At 49.6% G+C, this 21740-nt stretch overlaps 1 protein-coding gene across 6 annotated transcripts in view; it reads left to right on the top strand.

The window, feature by feature from the left end:
- Positions 1 to 21740, top strand: part of CLASP1 (cytoplasmic linker associated protein 1) — a 122879-nt gene that overhangs the window by 6228 nt on the left and 94911 nt on the right. For all 6 annotated transcript variants that reach the window (XM_040440823.1, XM_040440822.1, XM_040440819.1 and 3 more), the window contains exon 2: positions 2786 to 3236. In XM_040440823.1, coding sequence (XP_040296757.1) covers positions 3042 to 3236 — 195 coding nt within the window. In that variant the 5' untranslated portion in view covers positions 2786 to 3041. The remainder of the gene's footprint in view (positions 1 to 2785; positions 3237 to 21740) is intronic.

Below are 21740 nucleotides of genomic sequence, written 5' to 3'. Positions count from 1 at the left end.
AGTGCGCACATCAACATTGTGAAATCAGCCCTAGGTTGCATTGCATGTTTTTCTTGGCTTTTTTAATATTTTTTTATTTACTTTGTATAATTGGAGCAAAACTGTGACTTAACTGCTGCGTGTGAATGCACCCTGAACCTTGGCGAGTATCTGGAGAGTTTGTACCGGTCCTGGCCGATCGCTGGTCCCTTCTCTGTACTGGGCGATGCGGGCAGCCGCAGGGTGACTTGGAGATGCTGCGGACACTGTGTCCGACACTTAACCCTTGGTGACACAGAAGCCCTTTACTAGGGGGTATATTTATAAGTGGAGAGGATCAGACTATAATTATCTGCGTCCGACCTCCTCACCGCTTCTCTCCTGGTGCAGGACAATGTCGCCTGCATATTCCCCCGCGCTGTACGGAGGTTGTAGGAGATCCTGCAGGATGTTGTTGGAGCGCACCCTCCATTTTAATTTCCTCGTTTGGCCCTTGATACCTGCAGCAGGTTGGTGACTGCTGGAATGCAGTATAAATCTGCAGGGGGGTAGTTGTCGGCTTTTACAGGTCAGACGGGTGTGTGCACTGCAATGTGGGAGCCATTAAAGCCTAGTATGGCGTGCTGCATGTTCGCTTGTTGTATCTAGGGGTGCAAGCCTTCGATTCAGAGGAATTTTCAGCGTCTTTGTTCTTTATAACCAAATTGAGTTGAGTTGGGATCCTCCCAAAAGAGCAGAGATGACTTCAGAGTCTCGCATGTATTTGCTTTGGAGGCCTTTGTGGGTTTCTACTCGGGGTGTTTGCTGGATGCAGGGTCCTGGCGGCGGTTCTGCTGGCTCACGCTCTGTGACGTGTTGCACCGAGGTTTCGGGTTTTGTGGCTGCATCGAGAGGCACCAGGGGCGATAATCCCTCATTAGACGAGCATTGCCGCATCTGCAGATTTAAGGATGGAGGCAGGATCCTGTGTGGGGCCACACATGCTGTGCTGGGGGTAGTAGTTTGTTGCAGTGATCATTGATGGTATTATATGATGGTTGTAATACTGTGCAGTAGTCATCATCTCTGGTGGTGGTAGTACTGTGCAGTAGTCATCATCTCTGGTGGCGGTAGTACGGTGCAGTAGTCGTCATCTCTGGTGGTGGTAGTACCGGGCAGTAGTCGCCATCTCTGGTAGTGGTAGTACCGTGCAGTAGTCGTCATCTCTGGTGGCGGTAGTACCGTGCAGTAGTTGTCATCTCTGGTTGCGGTAGTACTGTGCAGTAGTCATCATCTCTGGTGGTGGTAGTACTGTGCAGTAGTCATCATCTCTGGTGGCGGTAGTACGGTGCAGTAGTCGTCATCTCTGGTGGTGGTAGTACCGTGCAGTAGTCGTCATCTCTGGTGGCGGTAGTACCGTGCAGTAGTTGTCATCTCTGGTGGCGGTAGTACTGTGCAGTAGCCGTCATCTCTGGTGGTGGCAGGACCGGGCAGTAGCCGTCATCTCTGGTGGTGGTAGTACCGGGCAGTAGCCGTCATCTCTGGTGGCAGGACCGGGCAGTAGCCGTCATCTCTGGTGGTGGTAGTACCGTGCAGTAGTTGTCATCTTTGGTGGTGGTAGTACCGTGCAGTAGCGGTCATCTCTGGTGGCGGTAGTACCGCGCAGTAGCCGTCATCTCTGGTGGTGGCAGGACCGGGCAGTAGCCGTCATCTCTGGTGGCAGGACCGGGCAGTAGCCGTCATCTCTGGTGGTGGCAGGACCGGGCAGTAGCCGTCATCTCTGGTGGTGGCAGGACCGGGCAGTAGCCGTCATCTCTGGTGGTGGCAGGACCGGGCAGTAGCCGTCATCTCTGGTGGCGGTATATAGGGCAGGATTTGGGGCAGATCTGCTTCTCAGAGTAAACCCTGCTTTGTTTCTTGGCTGTTTCTGTGGTTTGGTCGGTGACGTTCATATTCGTGGTCTTTCTGTCCGTGGATGTGCGCGGCGCTGCGTTGTTGTGGTGCGGGCGTTCAGCCATCTTCCGCTTATATATTTCTAACCGGACAATGTTCCTGATGACGTGTTACTTTAGCTGCGAGGATCTCGGAAGGTTTCCCTTTATAACTTGCCTCCCTCCTCTGTTGGTGATGACGCATTTACTATCGGGCAGGTGCTGACAATGGGCGATGTGTGTCTTGCGATGATGCCAATCATCACAACAGAAATGCTGGTTACACCTGCAGAGCATCGCGCCCTCCAATCTGCCCCGTCAGGGTATGTTCACACGTGACATGTGCTGGATTTTCTGTTGCTTATTAAAGTGTGGAAAAGCGTCAGTTTATTACAGTCGCCTCACGTGGAAATTTTACAAAATCCTATCGCAGGCTATGGAGTCTGCGTGACTTGACCTGACTTGGGTTTTATGCCACTGATTTCACACTTTGTACTATGGATTCTGTGACAAAATCCGCACCATATAGAAAATGCTCAGTGAACTCGTCCCGTGTGCATATACCCTGCAAGGGACTTCTGTGGACTGGTCAGTGTGGGGGAGGGGTGGCTGGTGGAACTGGCAGCGGGACGGTGACTCTCACTGGATTAGTGGGGGAGGACTGACTTTCACTTGGAGCTGATCACATTGGTCTGTGAAAACCTCCTAGTGATAGAATAATCCCGGGACGTGTCCCCTGTTATCCCACGTTAGCGCTGCAGTCCTGCCGTCACCTTTGACATAGCTGTCTCTTAGAGTACAGAGTGGCGGTTATTTATGTACCGCGCTGCGGCTGTATATTAATACCAGAAAACAGTGAGCTTTCTATTCTTAACTGTGACTTTCTCTCTCCCCAGGATTTCGGCAGAACTATGTACCTCGGGACCCGCGTCTCAGTGCCTCTCCCCTGATTGCTGCATATTTACATCCGGCTTTTAATATCCCAGCAGCTGCTCACAGACACATGGTGGATAGCTGTCATTCCCTGGATTGCCAAGCCCTCTCCAGCCCATCTCACAGAAGAGACGACCACGAGGATCTGATCCCTGACGGAGCTGCTGCAGCCCCCTGGTTTGTCTCCTCCACTGGTGTGTGCTCCAGCGCCCCCTAACCATGGAGCAAGGAATGGATTACTGGGTGGCCCAGATACAACAGAAGGATGTTAATAAAAGGCTCCAAGTGGGACCAGACCTAATAGATTTCTTCTCAGATCGGCAGAAGTCTGCGGACCTTGAACAGGACCAGACTCTGCTGGATAGGATGGTTGATGGCCTCGCAACCTCCTGGGTCAACTCCAGCAATTATAAGGTATGAACGAATGTCACTTCTGGCACATGGCCCATCTAGTGAGGGATGTCCCTGCGGCTGGTACAGATGTGTTGGCCCTGTCTATAGTCTGTTATTACAAGATATCCTAAAGGGCTTCTCCGTACGTAAGACCCCCAATAAAGGGGTATTTCCATCTTATTATTTCTAGAATGCTTCGTTCCTTTATGATTGCAGGGGGTTCTGACCTCTGTGACCCCGACTGATTCTGTAATGGGTGCACTGCTGGAGCCCTTCACAGTTTTTCCCCGCACAGCAGCACCTTGGCAATCTACTCCGCTAGAAAGGGCAGCACAACTCCATTCAAATGAATTGTTCTGTGCAAAGGTGGTCGGGGTGGCGCTGTGCAGGGCACGCAGTGTTCAATCGGTGTTGCAGCCCCTTCGTTCACAGGATTCTTGATGTTGTGCTCCCATCCTAACCGTAATAAGATGGGCATACCCCTTTAACCAGTTCATGAAGAGGTACTGCACCCCTCGATCCATTAACCTTCACATCCGGTGAGGCCTTAGTGTACTTTCACACTTGCGGCAGGGGATTCCGGCAGACAGTTCCGTCGCCAGAAGTGTCTGCCGGATTCGGCAATGCGGTTGCATTTGTGAGACGGATGCGGATCCGTCTCACAATTGCATTGCAATACCAGATCCGTCTCTTCGGTGTCATCCGGAAAAACTGATCCGGTATTAACTTCTTTTTGCATTTTTAAAGGGCTTCTGTCACCCCACAAAACTTTTTTTTTTTTTTGTGTACTTATAATCCCTATACTGCGATTTATCCATACATAATGTGATTAATCATTTTGGTTCAGTAGATTCTGCTAAAAACGTACTTTTATAATATGTAAATTACCTCTCTAGCAGCAGGTAGGGCGGTTACTTGCTGGTAGCAGCCGCATCCTCCTATCATAATGACGCCCCCTCCGCATGTTGATTGACAGGGCCAGCGAACGGGATCTTTCTCTGCTAGCCCTGTTTGCATTTAAAATCTGGCGCCTGCGCCATACCTGTCTTCAGTCGGCGCAGGCGCACTGAGAGGAGGACGCTCGCTCGGCCGCTCCTTCCTCAATGCGCCTGCGCCGGGTGTAGATGTGACGTCATCGGCGCAGGCGCATTGAGGATGGAGCGGCCGCCTCTCAGTGCGCCTGTGCCGATTTGAATACCGTTACGGCGCAGGCGCCAGATTTTGAATGCAAACCGGGCCAGCAGAGAAAGATCCCGTTCGCTGGCCCTGTCAATCAACATGCGGAGGGGGCGTCATTATGATAGGAGGATGCGGCTGCTACCAGCAAGTAACCGCCCTACTTGCTGGTAGACAGGTAATTTACATATTATAAAAGTAAGTTTTTAGCAGAATCTACTGAACCAAAATGATCACATTATGTATGGATAAATCGCAGTATAGGGATTATAAGTACACAAAAAAAAAAAAACAGTTTAGTGGGGTGACAGAAGCATGCGCAGACCAGTAAGCCGGATCCGTTTTGCTGGAACACTTATGCCGGATCCGGCACTAATACACTTCAATGTAAATTAATTCCAAATCCGGCATTCTGGCAAGTGTTAAGGTTTTTTGGCCGGAGAGAAAATTGCAGCATGCTGCGGTATTTTCTCTGTCCAAAAAAACGTAAGAGGGACTGAACTGATGCATCCTGAACGGATCGCTCTCCATTCAGAATGCATTAAGATAAAACTGATCAGTTCTTTTTCCGATATTGAGCCCCTAGGACGGAACTCTATGCCGGAAAAGAAAACCGCAAGTGTGAAAGTACCTTTACAGAGGGGTGAAGCGGCTGTTGGTCTGGTCGTTCCCTCTCTGCTTGTGCTCACACCTTCTGAGCAGGTTTTCTGGTGAGCGCTCCTGCGGTCTATGTCCAGAGCTCTGTTCACACTGCGTGAGGCCGTGGTACATGACATGCAAGTGTTTCTATGTTGGATTTAACTGGTGAAATCTTGGGCAAATACGAGCCCAAAGGATGGTGAAGAGTGAGCCGGACACAGCCTTGTGTGTGCTTAGTCCATGGCGTACATCTGGCGGTTTGTCCTCCGGCACTTGTTTTTTTGCACAGATTTATGAGAAAGAAAGTTGCCATAAATATATATCAAATGTTTTGATCTGTGGGGTCTGAGTGCTGAGACCCCCATCAATCGCTAGAGCGAGCAGAGAGAACTTCTCTCATAGCTGCTGTCTCTACACACTTCAGGAGACTGAATGAAGACGGGTCCATAGACTTTCTATCGAGTCCACCTCGATATGTGAGCGCTTCTCTCTAATTCTATCAGAGGGAGTCTCATCGCTCAGAGCCCCATCGTTCATAACCTTTGATATATCTCTGTGACATCAAAAATGTGATGACTTCCCTAGGGTGTCAGGTTGCTCTTGCTAATGGCGGCCATTGCTGTGCACGTTCCATCCTTTGTGTTTGGGTCAGTGGACGTTTACATCCGGCCGGTGACACGAGGCTGGCGCTGATTACACAGGATTCAGTACAAAGTGCTGGAAGTTCCACATTTCTCCATCAGAAGTGAAACTGCACATTTCTCCTGAGAGTTGTCAGCAGTGAGTGTGCTCCAGAGCCCTCGGCCATCGCTCCCTGCAGTCAGCACTGGTTGCGATACCGGGTTTATCTGGACCAGGATGCAGCAGCCAATGCATCTAGAAATGTGCTGATACCAAGGGAAGCCATTGACTGTCTACAAACTGAAACCTGGAGCAAGGGGTGAATCTTTATGGGGGTCCTGATGGGCATGGGTGACTGTGTAAGGTGTCATGCACATATTGCAGATTTGGTGTTTTTGATCTGCCACAGCCAGGTTTGGATGCAAAAGAAAAATAAATCTTTCCTCTCAGCTTTCCTTGTGTACGGTCCGGTCCTAGGGCCCGGTCACCCTGCGGTTTCAGCTTTCTCTGTGTGTACGGTCCGGTCCTAAGGCCTGGTCACTCTGCGGTCTCACCTTTCTGTGTGTAGGGTCCAGTCCTAAGGCCCGGGTCACCCTGCGGTTTCAGCTTTCTGTGTGTAGGGTCCAGTCCTAAGGCCTGGTCACTCTGCGGTCTCACCTTTCTGTGTGTAGGGTCCGGTCCTAAGGCCTGGTCACTCTGCGGTCTCACCTTTTTGTGTGTAGGGTCCGGTCCTAAGGCCTGGTCACTCTGCGGTCTCACCTTTTTGTGTGTAGGGTCCAGTCCTAAGGCCTGGTCACTCTGCGGTCTCACCTTTTTGTGTGTAGGGTCCAGTCCTAAGGCCTGGTCACTCTGCGGTCTCACCTTTTTGTGTGTAGGGTCCGGTCCTAAGGCCTGGTCACTCTGCGGTCTCACCTTTCTGTGTGTAGGGTCCGGTCCTAAGGCCTGGTCACTCTGCGGTCTCACCTTTCTGTGTGTAGGGTCCGGTCCTAAGGCCTGGTCACTCCGCGGTCTCTCCTTTTTGTGTGTAGGGTCCGGTCCTAAGGCCTGGTCACTCTGCGGTCTCACCTTTCTGTGTGTAGGGTCCGGTCCTAAGGCCCGGGTCACCCTGCGGTTGTCTGGTCAGTATTTGGTCAAAACCAGTTGTGGAACCTCCACCTGCAAAATACTGACCCGAAGACTCAGGTGTGACCTCAGGGTGCATTCTGACACACTTGGAGGATTTCTGGCTTTGGACTTTGATTCAGCTCAGTTGCAAGGGGTGATGGACGCCTGTTTGTAGTTTTGGCCAGCATGGCGTCCTCTCCTGGTTTGTATTTTTGTGCCTTTTTACATCTGTATAGCGAGGGCCGGGCAGATGACAGATCCTTGGCTGTACATGTACGCGAGACTGAACAGGATGGAATGGTTTTCCAGGATCACATTGACTATGTTTAGGTTGTGGGGTGTAACCTCTAGTCCCTGTCCTAGAAGATAGATTCCTCCTCGGTGGGCAGCACTGTCTGGGACCTCCTGAGTGGTGAAGGACCTCCTTTTCTCATAGTCGGCGGTCTTGGTGCTTGCGTTGTCCTGTGACATTGTGTCGGGGCAGAGCGCACACAGCTGGACACACTTTGGTGGGATCTGGGAGCCTGCCGACATCTGCAATTTACGTTGTAAACCTAAAGCCATGTTCACACACGTCTTGTTGATTCCTTTTTATATGGAAACCCTGGTGCTGTGCTGGGTCTAGTGCACGGCACACAGGACGTGCGATGGACCCCATAGATTATCACTGATGACCATATGCATATAAAAGTCGTCCTCATTTGTCTCATGTTGCTGGTCATCCGTCAGCGTGTACGCGGATGTCTGCGGCACGTGAACGCCCCCTAATGCTCACATTGATTATAGCGCTGTTCGTGAAGGAGTCTTTACACGTTCATTCTGATCTGTCTTGTAAAGGAAGTACGGTTTGTAGAAGCCTCTCGCCGCGTCATTGGTGTTTGTCGTGTGTCGTTCCCTGACAGCTTGATTTTCTTCCCATTTACAGCCATATCTGCGCGCACTGCTCGTTGCTGATGGGGTCTCTGCTCTGCAGACAGAGGTGTGAACGCGCTCCAGCTGACTCAGGCAAAAAGCAAATATAGTTTTGACCTTGTTGCTGCGGAGCAGGAACTGACGGTGACGTAACCTCGACTGCAGCTGAAAGCGGAAGCTGTGAGGACCTGGCGGGGTATCATGTCGGCTTCTCTGCACCGCATACAGTTCAGTGATCTGCAGCCGCACGGCCATAATGACGGGGGGGAGTGGTCCTTGCACGAAGAAATGCATAGTCATGTCCTTATGTTAGGAACAGCATGGGGTTTTTTATTTATTTTTTTGTCATGTGTGAACCAGGACTTTACTGTAGTCCGGCGACCGTCCACTCGGCAGTGTAATAATACCCCACATGCCCCTTGTTCCCAGCAGTCTGGAGGATTATAATATGGAGGTTATGCGCTGCTGCAGACACACGTCAGCCATGCGCATGAAATAACTTCTGACGGTACAGTCCGGCAGCGCTGTCTCCTGACTGCTCCATAAACTTGTAGTCTCAGCCAAATGTGGGGAGAGCGGCATAAGGACACTGGTCCAAAGGATGGGACATGCTGAAAACAACATGCCCAATACACTTTTGCTCTGATCTGCTGTCGGTGGAGAGTCAGGATGCCCCCACACACAGTGGTCTGCCACTGAAATCACTGTATGGCCTCTGTGTGCTGATGACTCTTCTGACCCCATCCCCCTATAGAAGAGTAACGTGGCCGCCTCTGAATGCTGTCTGTGTGCTTTGCTGCTGTTGACTTCTCTTTCCAGGCCGGGTGCAGGGTTTCTGCTGTCACATACCTGAAGCCCCCCGAGTACGCACTACAGTCGGCCCTTGTTCTTCTCCAGACCGCGTGTAAACCTTTCAGTCGTTTTTACAGGTCCGTGTTATAAACATGGGCGCTGCTCGTGTTCAGCGCTCTGAGACCCCAGATGTCAGCCTCTGAGGGGGATCTTACTGGTGGCACAGGATGATGGCGATCAGACACTGGTGCCACATAGCCGTGCCGGTCTGCACCCAGGAGCAGGCATCGGAGACTCCAGCTGCTGTGAAACCACAACTGCCACCATGCACACTTGCTCTGCTGTTCTTGAAAAATCCCATAGAAGTGAATTGATCATGTTGAGAGTTGTAGTTTCAGAACAGCTGTAGTGTTGAGCCCTCCTTCAGAGGTTGATCTTAAATTTTGTGTGGACTTGTCAGACATGGGTACAACCAGGAGAGTCAGGCACTAGGGGCAGGTTTCTTGGCATATTGACCACCTGGCTTCCACGAGTTTTCCTGCTCTCAGATGCATCCCCGACCCGCGCGCTCAGGGTATCGTGAAATCGGCAAAGTGCAGCAGTTTTGTGAGAACCGGAGCATTTAGCCACAGTTGTCTTCCAATTGCAGAAAATGATTTGACCCTCTGAGATTCGGGTGCGGCATTACTCAGTAGAGGTTCCCGTCGTTCACCATTCTCCAGTCGGTCTGTGCTGATTTTTCTTGATTGATTTAATCAAGGGGGAGACAGAAAGCATGGAAGTAAGAACAAGACCAGTGTCCTATTCCTTTCTGCCTTCTGATGGCCATACAGTGCCGGCGACACATCTTATTAGTACTCGTGCAGTGGTGGTTTTTCTCGGTTTTGCACTGCGCCACTTTTGCTGCATAAGGGTCCATTGACACATCCGTAAGTGTTTTGCGTATCCGCAAAACACGGATACCCGCAATGTGCGATCCGCAATTTGCAGACCGCACATCAGACACTATAATGGAAAATGCCTTTTCTGGTCCTCAATTGCGGACAAGAATAGGACATGTTCTATTTCTTTCAGGAACGGAATTGCGGATCCCGAAAAAACTAATCCTGAAAATGCAGATGCGGATCCCGAAAATGCAGATTCGCATCCGTTCCAGCCCCATTGAAAGTGAATGGGTCAGCAAATTGCGGACCCAAATTACAGACGTGTGAATTAAGGACCCTTAATGTGTTCTTCAGGCTCCTGTGAAGACTGAGACTAACAAGCATCTGTAGTTGGGGGTCTCTCTATTGATCCCCCATTCATTTCTATATGATTGACCAATAAACCGAAGGTACTCAGCACGTCTCACCGCCATCTGCAGTAATGTCGCTATGTGTCCCTGGTATCTACTGGTGTAATCGGCTCGATTACTGGTCGGGGGACATTCCAGGGTGTCTCCTCTTGCAGGGTCGGAGAGCCTGAGGATTCTTTTTGGGCCACTGTGCCTCCGGTCAGTGGCTGCCCCTGGTCTCTTCCTGTGGTGACATCACCGCCTCATAAAGGACCTGCAGGTAATTAGTGGAGCTGCTGTGCTCAGGGCGGACGTCTGCACTTGTGATAATTGCAGGGTGGTGATCGTTGCCACCCGTGGGCTGTGGTCTCTGCACGTCTGAGGAATGAGAGAACCTGTCAGGAGCTCGGCTTCGAGTAGGCAAAGTGTATAAGCTGCGCCCATTACAGCCCGCAGTGCCCACCTGCATGGCAGATACTGTGGTACGGCAACCCAAAGCACTGCTGCAGCCATCAAAGGGCACAGAGAACAGAACTGTTTATACCTGAGCCCAGCCGAGTGTCATAGTGGGTGTGCAGGATGATGTCACATACAAGGTGATGAGGCCTCCCCTACATGTATCATGCCATATACACGTATGTATCAGTAGTGCTGCATGTCGCAGAGTTAAACTTGTTTTTTCAGCCCCTTTATCCTGCGGTCCCACCGGCTGTGAAGAGCGAGCGATGTGGTCTCCATGTCAGGAAGCTTAGGTTTCATTGGACGACCTTGCAGCCGACTATTACATCACATGATGTTGGGGCCCCTGCCCCATAACTGCGCTGTATGGGAGTAGTGATTGGTCTGGTTTCTTCTTGATTGGCACAGACTTCTTGCCTGGTACACTTTGGGTTGACCTGGCGGTATGGTTGGTTCCCGCGTCCCCTGCAGCTGCCATCGGCCCTCGCTGACAGAGGCCTCATTGTCAGGACTTGTTTCCTTGACGTTTCCAAACCTAAACTCTTCCATCTGCTCCACAACAGCAGTGTCTGCGCTGATGTCAGCGTGAAATTCCTGTGGATGAAATCATCAGCACAGAGCGGAGGTTGAGAGTGATCCTCCATCAGGCTTGCCGTTGACAGTGACCTACTGGTAGTACGAAATGCAAATATGAAAGCAGCACCAGTGTCCCTTTCAGACCTCCGGGGATGCCTCAGCCTGTCCGCAACCACATGGCGATCGCTCCATGTAAACGGCACCAAACGGAATGGACGCAGCGTGTCCTCCAAGGATTCTTTATTCAAAATGTACAAAGCGCAAAGAAAGTGCCAAAAATAGTGCTACGTTTCCACTACAACATAGTCTTTTTCAAGCAAAAACTTGAAAAAGGCTTGAAAAATACTGTATTATAGTGGAAACGTTGCACTTTCTTTGCGCTTTGTATATTTTTATGGACCCATTTTGAATAAAGAATCCTTGGAGGACACGCTGCCGTCCGTTCCGTTTTGTGACTTGGGAGACTTATCAAAGCCGTTGGAAAGGAGAGGCGTGGCCCAGAGCAGCCAATCAGATTGCAGTCGTTGCTTTTCTACAGGAAATAAAAGCAGCGACCTCATTGGCTGCGGAGGATCGCTCGCGCGCTTTTCCTTTGCACTGATTTTGTTAAGTCTTCCCCTGTGCAAGTTATAATACATTGGTGGCGACCCTTGGTTTTCGTGGATGGCAGCGACACACAGGTGCAGAAGTCACGTTTTTCAGAACATGGCTCTAGTCGAGTGCATCCTAAGGCTCCATTCACACACATTCATTTAAGAGGGTCTGAAAAAAATGCGGACAGCACACCATGGTCCGTCCACATCCGTGAGTCCCTTCCGTCACGCCACAAATAAGATAGAACATGTCCTCGTCTTGTACATTTTGCGGACAAGAATAAGCATTGTTACAATGGGTCTGCAAAAAAAAAAAAAAAAACCTGATGCAACGCGGACATCATCCTTATTTTATGTGGACCGCAAAATATACACGGTCATGTGAATGTACCCTGACCTGGACATGTCGGGAATGGGGAGCAAAAGGCCTAGAAGATTCTGGAGCCTAAAGGAACATGACAACAGGATCAACCCTATTAAACAGACACACTACATGGTAGGGTTGATCCTGCTGATTAAAATGATACCTGTCTTGTGAAAAACAGTTGCGGCGTTTCACGAAAAAAAAACAACTTTATTCAGTATGCATTTGAGGTCTTCAGTGCACCGATCGGTGCAGGCCCGACCCCAGCACCCGCTGATCAGCTGTTCAAAGAGGCGGGGGTGCTGCGGTCTCTTTCTAGGCCAATGACGTCCCATTCATCGGTCACATGGCCTACATGCAGCTCAGTCCTGTATAAGTGAATGGGCCTGAGCTGCAGTACCAATGGCCTTAAAGGGCTTCTGTCACCCCAGTAAAGTCATTATTTTTTTTTTTTGGGCTAGTTAAATTACTTATATTGCGATATATGAAAATATAATGGTCTTACTTACTTTCCTTCAGTAGTTTCTTATAGTAGTTGCCGATGACATCACCGAAAAAGAAGACGTCATCCGCGCAGGCGCACTAAGAGTTCTGAGGAGGCGAGCCTCCTCATCTCAGAGCGCCTGCGCCGAATAAACACAGGCGCACGATTTTTGAAATGCTGACAGGGCCAGCCGGAGGAGGAGATCGTGGTTGGCCCTATCAATCAACACGACGAGGGGGCGGTTTTTTGCGGCGGCTACCAGCAAGTAGACGCCCTACTTGCTGGTAGAGACCTATTTTACATATTATAAAAGTTTGTTTTTATAAGAAACTACTGAAGGAAAGTAAGACCATTATATTTTCATATATCGCAGTATAAGGAATTTAACTAGCCCCAAAAAAAAAAAAGACTTTAGTGGGGTGACAGAAGCCCTTTAATGTGCAAGACAGAACTCTGATGTATTGGAGCGCCGGCTGACGCTGGGTATTGGAGCGCCGGCTGACGCTGGGTATTGGAGCGCCGGCTGACGCTGGGTATTGGAGCGCCGGCTGACGCTGGGTATTGGAGCGCCGGCTGACGCTGGGTATTGGAGCGCCGGCTGACGCTGGGTATTGGAGCGCCGGCTGACGCTGGGTATTGGAGCGCCGGCTGACGCTGGGTATTGGAGCGCCGGCTGACGCTGGGTATTGGAGCGCCGGCTGAATAGTGATAGGCATGAGATCTTCAGTAGGAGAAACGCACAGTATGAGGCTATGTAGGCTTAGGGTGGCACAGAGCTCTGCAGGGTCAGATTGCCACAGTATGAGGCTATGTAGGTTTAGGGTGGCACACAGAGCTCTGCAGGGTCAGGTTGGCACAGTATGAGGCTATGTAGGTTTAGGGTGGCACAGAGCTCTGCAGAGTCAGGTTGGCACAGTATGAGGCTATGTAGGCTTAGGGTGGCACAGAGCTCTGCAGGGTCAGGTTGGCACAGTATGAGGCTATGTAGGTTTAGGGTGGCACAGAGCTCTGCAGAGTCAGGTTGGCACAGTATGAGGCTATGTAGGCTTAGGGTGGCACAGAGCTCTGCAGTGTCAGGTTGGCACAGTATGAGGCTATGTAGGCTTAGGGTAGCACAGTGTGATAATGTACTGTATGTAGTGCACATAGTGGGATGTAGTGTGATTGTGTACTGTTAGGCTACTTTCACACTAGCGTTCGGAGCGGATCCGTCTGATGTTTCATCAGACGGATCCGCTCCGATAATGCAGACGTTCGCATCCGTTCAGAACGGATCCGTCTGCATTAAAACTTAGAAAATTTTCTAAGTGTGAAAGTTGTCTGAGCGGATCCGTTCAGACTTTACATTGAAACTCAATGGGGGCGGATCCGTTTGAAGATTGAGCCATATAGTGTCATCTTCAAGCGGATCCGTCCCCATTGACTTCCATTATAAGTCTGGACGGATCTGCTCGCCTCCGCACGGCCAGGCGGACACCCGAACGCTGAGCGGAGCGGAGGCTGAACGCTGGCAGGCGGATGCATTCTCAGTGGATCCGCCTCCACTGAGAATGCATTGGGGCCAGACGGATGCGTTCGGGGCCGCTCGTGAGCCCCTTCAAACGGTGCGCACGAGCGGACACCCGAACGCTAGTGTGAAAGTAGCCTTATACTATTAGTGTACATAGTGTGGTAATGTACTGTATATACTGTTAGTGTACATAGTGATACAGTATACGGTATATAGTGTGATAGTGTCCTGGACAATAGTGCACATTGTTTAATAGTGTACGGTATATAGTGGGACAGTGATGCTTTTCCGTGGTCACTACTGTCTGTGTGTGAACCCGACCCTAACGCTCATGCAGTCTCCTCTCTTCTCCCCTGTTATCTCCAGGACTTGCATTGGCAATGAGAGTAGGGGTATCTGTGTGTCAGTCATGCGGTGACATCTGTGTATCAGCCAGGAGGCATGTGCCGGGCCCCGCACCGGGTACACAGGCACGTCACAGTCTGCTGCACCTATAAGCTGCTCCTCCTTTATTTTTATGGCTATGGGACAATAGAATGACCTGCCCTGAGGGTCTCCCTCCCGTGTCCTCGCTGTCTTGCAGCTGGCGGTCAGACCCAAGTCTGAGGTTGGTGTTGCTTGCTGCTGGTCTCCTGTTGGCGTGTCCAGCGCTGAGACCCCCGCTGACTTCTATAAGCAGGAGTCTGAAGCGCTCCGCCACTTTTCCTCACTGCTGAGCGCGGTAGTGAAGACGGTCTCCTAGACCTTCTATTGAGGCCGTCTTCAGTACCGCACTCAGCAGGGAGGAGAGACGGCGCTCGGCTGAGCGCTGCAGACTCATCACTATAGGGAAAAACAAGGCGCTCAGATCCGGGACCCCAACTAAATTTCACTACACAGCAAGGCCACTTACCCCGCCAGTGAGGATCGTGCGCCTGCATCCTTACTTCAGAGCGGTGTGGCAGAAGCTCTGGCAGCCCGCTCAAACTGACCAATCACTAAGCTCCTTACTGTAAGGAGCTTTGTTATTGGTTGTTTCAATCAGCATCGGTGCGCTGCCCTTGCTGTTCAGTGCTCACTGCGCTTATGAATGGCAGGGAAAAGTCTAAGGTGTATTGGTACGCCTTAGACTTTTTCCAGGGAGTAAAATGGCCTGAACAGGCGTCTGACGCTTGTACAGGCGTTATTGCGACCTCTGGTAACCGCATACATTTATAACCAGCCTTGGTAGCAGGGTGCACATGGGAAGGCTTACAACAATAGAAAACACAAAGATTCCCCAGCACACCTGCAACAAAACAAATGACCCCGTCTAATAGTATACCTTAAAAGCTGAGGTTTTAGTTGCACAAAACTTTGGCCAAAAATATGTAGAGGCCACACTGCCACCGTCAAGGTACCTCTGTAACGTGTGGTCCTAGCTCTATTTATAGGCGTCTCCAAATGGAAGCAGATTGATTCAGTTGGTTAATTAAATGCAGGTGAACCTGGAGGTGGCCTCCTCTCCTCACAAGGTGCAGGGACTCATTGGAGGCCCAGCAACCATAGATGCATGATAGACTAAGGCTACGTCTACACGACGACATTTGTCACGCGACAGGGCACAACTACACTGTAACATTTGTCGTGCGACATTTTGTTGCACTAATGTCGCGCGACAATTTTTATAATGGCAGTCTATGGTGTCGCACTGCAACATGCGGCTGCGACGCAACAGTCGCAGAAAAATCCATCTCGAATGGATTTTCTGCGACTGTTGCGTCGCAGTCGCAGCATGTTGCAGTGCGACACCATAGACTGCCATTATAAAAATTGTTGCGCGACATTAGTGCAACAAAATGTCGCGTGACAAATGTCGTCGTGTAGACGTAGCCTAAGACCTGAGCCGGAGCTATGGCTGACCATGCGGCTAGCTTTGTGAATAATCCTTTTTATTTCTAATAGCCGCTGCACAAAAGGTAGTAGGGGCGATGCGAGCCTAACGTCACTCAATAGGAGAACTTAAGTTGTGCAAATTTTGAAGGCAATTAATTGAGGTTTAGACACATTATGGTACATTAAGCTCTTTTTACATTAAAGAGGACCTTTCACCGATTATTACACTATGAACTAACTATACAGACATGTAGAGCGGCGCCCGGGGATCTCACTGCACTTACTATTATCCCCGGGCGCCGCTCCGTTCTCCTGCTATGCCCTCCGGTATCTCCGCTCACTAAGTTATAGTAGGCGGAGATTCCAGTCACTAAGTTATGGTAGGTGGAGTCTGCCCTTGTTCTGCTTTAGCGCTGGCCAATCGCAGCGCAGAGCTCACAGCCTGGGAGTTTTTTTTTCTCCCAGGCTGTGAGCTCTACGCTGCGATTGGCCAGCGCTACAGCCTAGGAGAAGGAGACGCCCAGCAGAACAAGGGCAGACTCCGCCTACTATAACCAAGTCCCCGAACATAGCGGAGGACATAACGGGAGAACGGAGCGGCGCCCAGGGATAATACTAAGTGCAGTGAGATCCCCGGGCGCCGCTGTATATGTCAGGATCGGTGAAAGGTCCTCTTTAAGCTTAATGTCACTCATTTGCCTTGTGGGTGACTAAAATCCATGAAACGTCCAGGATGGGTTTGGGAAGCTGAGATCTCAGGATGTGCAAAGTTTCAAGGCAATTGATTGAGGTTTAGGCACATTATGGTACATTAAATGTTTTAGGCTACTTTCACACTAGCGTTCGGGGCTCCGCTTGTGAGTTCCGTTTGAAGGGGCTCACAAGCGGCCCCGAACGGATCCGTCCAGCCCTAATGCATTCTGAATGGATGCGGATCCGCTCAGAATGCATTAGTCTGGCTCCGTTTGTCCTCCGCTCCGCTCAGCAGGCGGACACCTGAACGCAGCTTGCAGCGTTCAGGTGTCCGCCTGGCCGTGCGGAGGCAAACGGATCCGTCCAGACTTACAATGTAAGTCAATGGGGACGGATCCGTTTGAAGTTGACACAGTATGGCTCAATTTTCAAACGGATCCGTCTCCCATTGACTTTCAATGTAAAGTCAAAACGGATCCGTTTGCATTATCATTTGTTCATGGTAATGCAAACGGATCCGTTCTGAACGGATCTAAACGTTTGCATTATAGGTGCGGATCCGTCTGGGCACATACCAGACGGATCCGACCTAAACGCAGGTGTGAAAGTAGCCTTAGGATGTCCCGGTCTGAGCAGATTATATATAAAGAGAACCCGTCACCATGTAATCTGCAGACAGTGTGTTATAGAGCAGGAGGAGCTGAGCAGATAATATATAAAGAGAACCTGTCACCATGTAATCTACAGGCAGTGTGTTATAGAGCAGGAGGAGCTGAGCAGATTATATATATATATATAGAGAACCTGTCACCATGTAATCTACAGGCAGTGTGTTATAGAGCAGGAGGAGCTGAGCAGATTATATATGAAGAGAACCTGTCACCGTGTAATCTACAGGCAGCGTGTTATAGAGCAGGAGGAGCTGAGCAGATTATATATAAAGAGAACCTGTCACCGTGTAATCTGCTCAGCTCCTCCTGCTCTATAACACGCTGCCTGCAGATTACATGGTGACAGGTTCTCTTTTTATATATAATCTGCTCAGCTCCTCCTGCTCTATAACACGCTGCCAGCAGATTACACGGTGACAGGTTCTCTGTATATATAATCTGCTCAGCTCCTCCTGCTCTATAACACGCTGCCTGCAGATTGCACGTTGACAGGTTCTCTGTATATATAATCTGCTCAGCTCCTCCTGCTCTATAACACGCTGCCTGCAGATTACATGGTGACAGGTTCTCTTTATATATAATCTGCTCAGCTCCTCCTGCTCTATAACACGCTGCCTGCAGGTTACACGGTGACAGGTTCTCTTTATATATAATCTGCTCAGCTCCTCCTGCTCTATAACACACTGCCTGCAGATTACATGGTGACCGGTTCTCTGTATATATAATCTGCTCAGCTCCTCCTGCTCTATAACACGCTGCCTGCAGATTACATGGTGACAGGTTCTCTTTATATATAATCTGCTCAGCTCCTCCTGCTCTATAACACACTGCCTGCAGATTACATGGTGACAGGTTCTCTGTATATATAATCTGCTCAGCTCCTCCTGCTCTATAACACGCTGCCTGCAGATTACATGGTGACAGGTTCTCTCTATATATAATCAGTGATTTTTATTTTTTGGTGATTTGTCTTAGGTAGGGTCTAATTTTTTGCTGGATGAGATGATGGTTTGATTGGTACCATTTTGGGGCACATATGAATTTTTGATCGCTTGGTGTTACTCTTTTTGTGATGTAAGGTGATTTAAAAAAATTGCTCTTTTGGCACATTTTTTATTTTATGTTTTTTACGGCGTTCACCAGACGGGTTGGATAACATAGTATTTTTATAAAGCAGGTTGTTACGGACACAGTGATGCCTAAAATGTGCATTTATTTTATTTTACATAATAAAAGCATTTTTGAAAAAAAATCATGTTTTTGTGTGTCCATTTTCTGAAAGCCGTATTTTTTTTCTTTTTTGGGTGATTGTCTTAGGCAGAGTCTCATTTTTTACAGAATGAGATGACTGGTACTATTTTGCAGCACATATGACTTTTTGATTGCTTGGTATTACACTTTTTGTGTTGTAAGGTGATTGTGCCAAAAAAACCTTTTTTTTTTTTTTTTTTAATTTTTTTTATTTACGGCGTTCACCAGACGGCTAAGGCCTTGTTCACACTTCAGTTATTTCCGTCGGTTATTGTGAGACAAAACCAGGTGCGGGTCAAAAACACAGAACTTTTCTTTATACCATATCTCTGTGTAGCCTCTACCCCTGGTTTTGACTCACAAAAACTGATGTAAATAACTGATGTGTGAACAAGGCCTTAGTGTATGTGATATTTTTATAGAGCAGGTTGTTATGGACGCGGCGATACCCAATATGTCTGTTTTTAAAAAAATATATATTTTGGTTTTACACTAGCATTTTTTTTAACTGGGGAGGGAGAGGCAAACAGTGCGCGTTCCCCTGTGCACAGCAGGCTGTAGAACAAAAGAGAGAGATAATAAATGGAACCAATTGGAGAAATGATTTTCTCCACAAAATAAATTGGTGTAAAAATTATTGCAAAAGAACCTTTAACGTAATCGCGCTCACCACGTGTTGAGTGGTGACGTCAGTGCAGGTCCTGCTGAATGAATTTTTTTAACCCTCAATGGACATTTTACTAATCAGTCTGTATTAAAGAATGCTATTATTTTCCCTTATAATAATGTTTTAAGGGAAAATATTAACGAACCCAAAGCCGTACTTCAGTGAAGAAGTCCGGGTTCCGGTCTCGGTACCTCATTCAGTTTTTTCTCACGTGCGTGCAAAATGCATTGCACTTGCGTGGAAAAAAACCCAAAGAACGCAACGCAATCGCATACAAAACTCACCCCACTCGCAGGCAAAATCGCACTATTTTCCCGCGACGCACCCGCATCCTATCCAGCCCTCACACACGACGCCCGTGTGAAAGAGGCCTAAGGCTGGGTTCAGACCTGAGCGTTTTTGACGCGCGTTTTTGACGCGCGTTTTTGACGCGCGTTTTTTGCAATAGTAAACGCACGTTTGACGCGCGTTTGTGTGATTGACTGCAATGTCCTATGGCCACAAACGCGCGTCAAAACGCCCCAAAGAAGCTCAAGTACTTGTTTGAGCGTAGGGCGTTTTACAGCGCGTTTTTCAGCGCTGTAAAACGCTCAAGTGTGAACCAGGGCCATAGGGAAGCATTGGTTTTCATGTGTTGAGCGTTTTACAGCGCGTTTGAACGCGCTGTAAAACGCTCAAGTGTGAACCCAGCCTAAGAGTGCTGCACTCCTGGGGCCCGAACGACTCCCCAGAGATGAGATTGAGGGGCCCTGAACTTAATGAAACTCCCATAGCCTGCAGTGTTAAATCATTATAGTCTATGGGAAATTCGATCAGACAATCACATGTTCAAGTCCCATAGTGATGTGTGAAAAATAAGTGGGGGAAAAGTGTTTTTTTTTTTTTTTTTTAAAAGTGTGTGCCTGAACTATTAAATTATAACCGTATTCATCCCCGTACAGTGAACGCCCTAACTAGAAAAATAAAATATCGAAATTGCTGATTGGTCTTCTCATGTCCATTCAGCTCCCCCCAAAAATTTGAATAAAAAGTGACAAAGTCACAAATATTCCAGAAGGGAATCAATGAAAACTACAGATCGCCCCCAAAATATAAGCTCCCAAACGGCTCAAATATAAAAAAGCCATGTGGGTCAGAATATGACGATGAAAAAAAATCTTTTTCAGAGTTTTAATATTTTATTTTAGAAGTATTAAAACACAACCAGAATCGTACTGACCTGGAGAATGAAGGGAATGATGGAATTGGGAGGAGGTGTTGTTCCCCCATCCCCCCCCCCCCCGTTTTCCACTACATCGTATGCAATATGAAATGGGGACATTAAAACGTTCAACTTGTCTCATAATGAGTCTAAATGGAAATATTAGGAAATGTTACAGTTCTGGGAGAGCAGGGAGTAAAAAACAAACACAAAAAACTATATTATAAGAAAAATTTGGTAACGTGTACTTTTTGTTTAACCCCTTCAAAACCCTGCAATTTTCCAAGTATTGATCTGCTCGGCTCCCTCTGACGGACAGGACAGGTGTGATCACATTCACTGCCTGTCTCTGTCGATCCAAGTTGAGAGGGCACAGCAACTGCAGAGAGAGCAGAGCCTCCAGGTGTAATGGTAACGCCCCCGTTGCTCCTAGAGGCTCATTTGCATATAATAAAACATCATTTTTCTCAGCGATGTCCTCAGCTGCCGAGCGCACATGTAACGGGTCAGCCGGGGTCACAGGGACAATACTGCCGACAGATGGGCTTTAATACAGCGCTTACTACTTAAAACAAGAGTGGGGCTTAGCAATGGGGCCGAGACCTGACAGAAGCTGCGGTAAATTATAGTGTTTCTGGCACACTGCTGATGCACCCCCTATTTCCCTAGTGTTTCGGGGTTCTTGCCCCTCGTCAGTACAGAGCAGGTAGGAGTCGCCTCGGATGCAGCTTCTCATTGAGGAGACCCAGCGGTGTATGGAGGCTGATGTTTCGGGCCGCGCTCCATGGGAATATGGAAGTGAGTTGTTTGCCGTTCCCTCTGAGAGCTCGGCTCTGTCCTGGTCTCCGCGCCTGCGTGACTGGAGGAAGGTTGGGTGAGTCGTCTCCGTCACTCACGACCTGCGCCTCGCCGCCTCCCGGCTTGTCCTGCTCAATGCGGCATTGTTAGAGATGTGGGGCGGCCACAATGATGTCTGTGTCACGTCTCTTGGCTGCTCCCCAAGAACGCACCAGTGTCATATTGTACAACTCCGGCATCAGATATAAGAGGAGCACAGCGGATGTGACGTCAAACCGGTGCGGTGATCGGGGCGAAAAGAACTCCACGTGAAAGGGATGTAAAAGACGGACGCGCGGGTGCACGGCTCATCCCTAGCTCTGCTAACTGCAGCGAGGCGGGACTGATTTATATCCAGTGCGTGTAAACAGTGGCTTATCTATTAGATGACAACAAGCAGAGATGTTGAGGAACTGATAGAGTTTACAAAATGGTGCAATATTTCATACAATAAAGAATAGCCCTGATCTGCAGACAACATGGCGGTGGTTATGTTTCTTGGCCATATATGTTGTGTCCGGCGGAGGCTGCCCCCCCCCCCCAGCCCGTGTGTCCGGCGGAGGCTGCCCCCCCCCCCCCAGCCCGTGTGTCCGGCGGAGGCTGCCCCCCCCCCCCAGCCCGTGTGTCCGGCGGAGGCTGCCCCCCCCCCCAGCCCGTGTGTCCGGCGGAGGCTGCCCCCCCCCCCCCCCCAGCCCGTGTGTCCGGCGGAGGCTGCCACCCCCCCCCCAGCCCGTGTGTCCGGCGGAGGCTGCCCCCCCCCCCCCAGCCCGTGTGTCTGGCGGAGGCTGCCCCCCCCCCCCAGCCCGTGTGTCTGGCGGAGGCTGCCCCCCCCCCCAGCCCGTGTGTCC

Source organism: Bufo bufo, chromosome 7 (assembly GCF_905171765.1).
Source record: "Bufo bufo chromosome 7, aBufBuf1.1, whole genome shotgun sequence".
Taxonomy (NCBI): Eukaryota; Metazoa; Chordata; class Amphibia; order Anura; family Bufonidae; genus Bufo; species Bufo bufo.
This window is presented reverse-complemented; position numbering and strand designations above follow the sequence as displayed.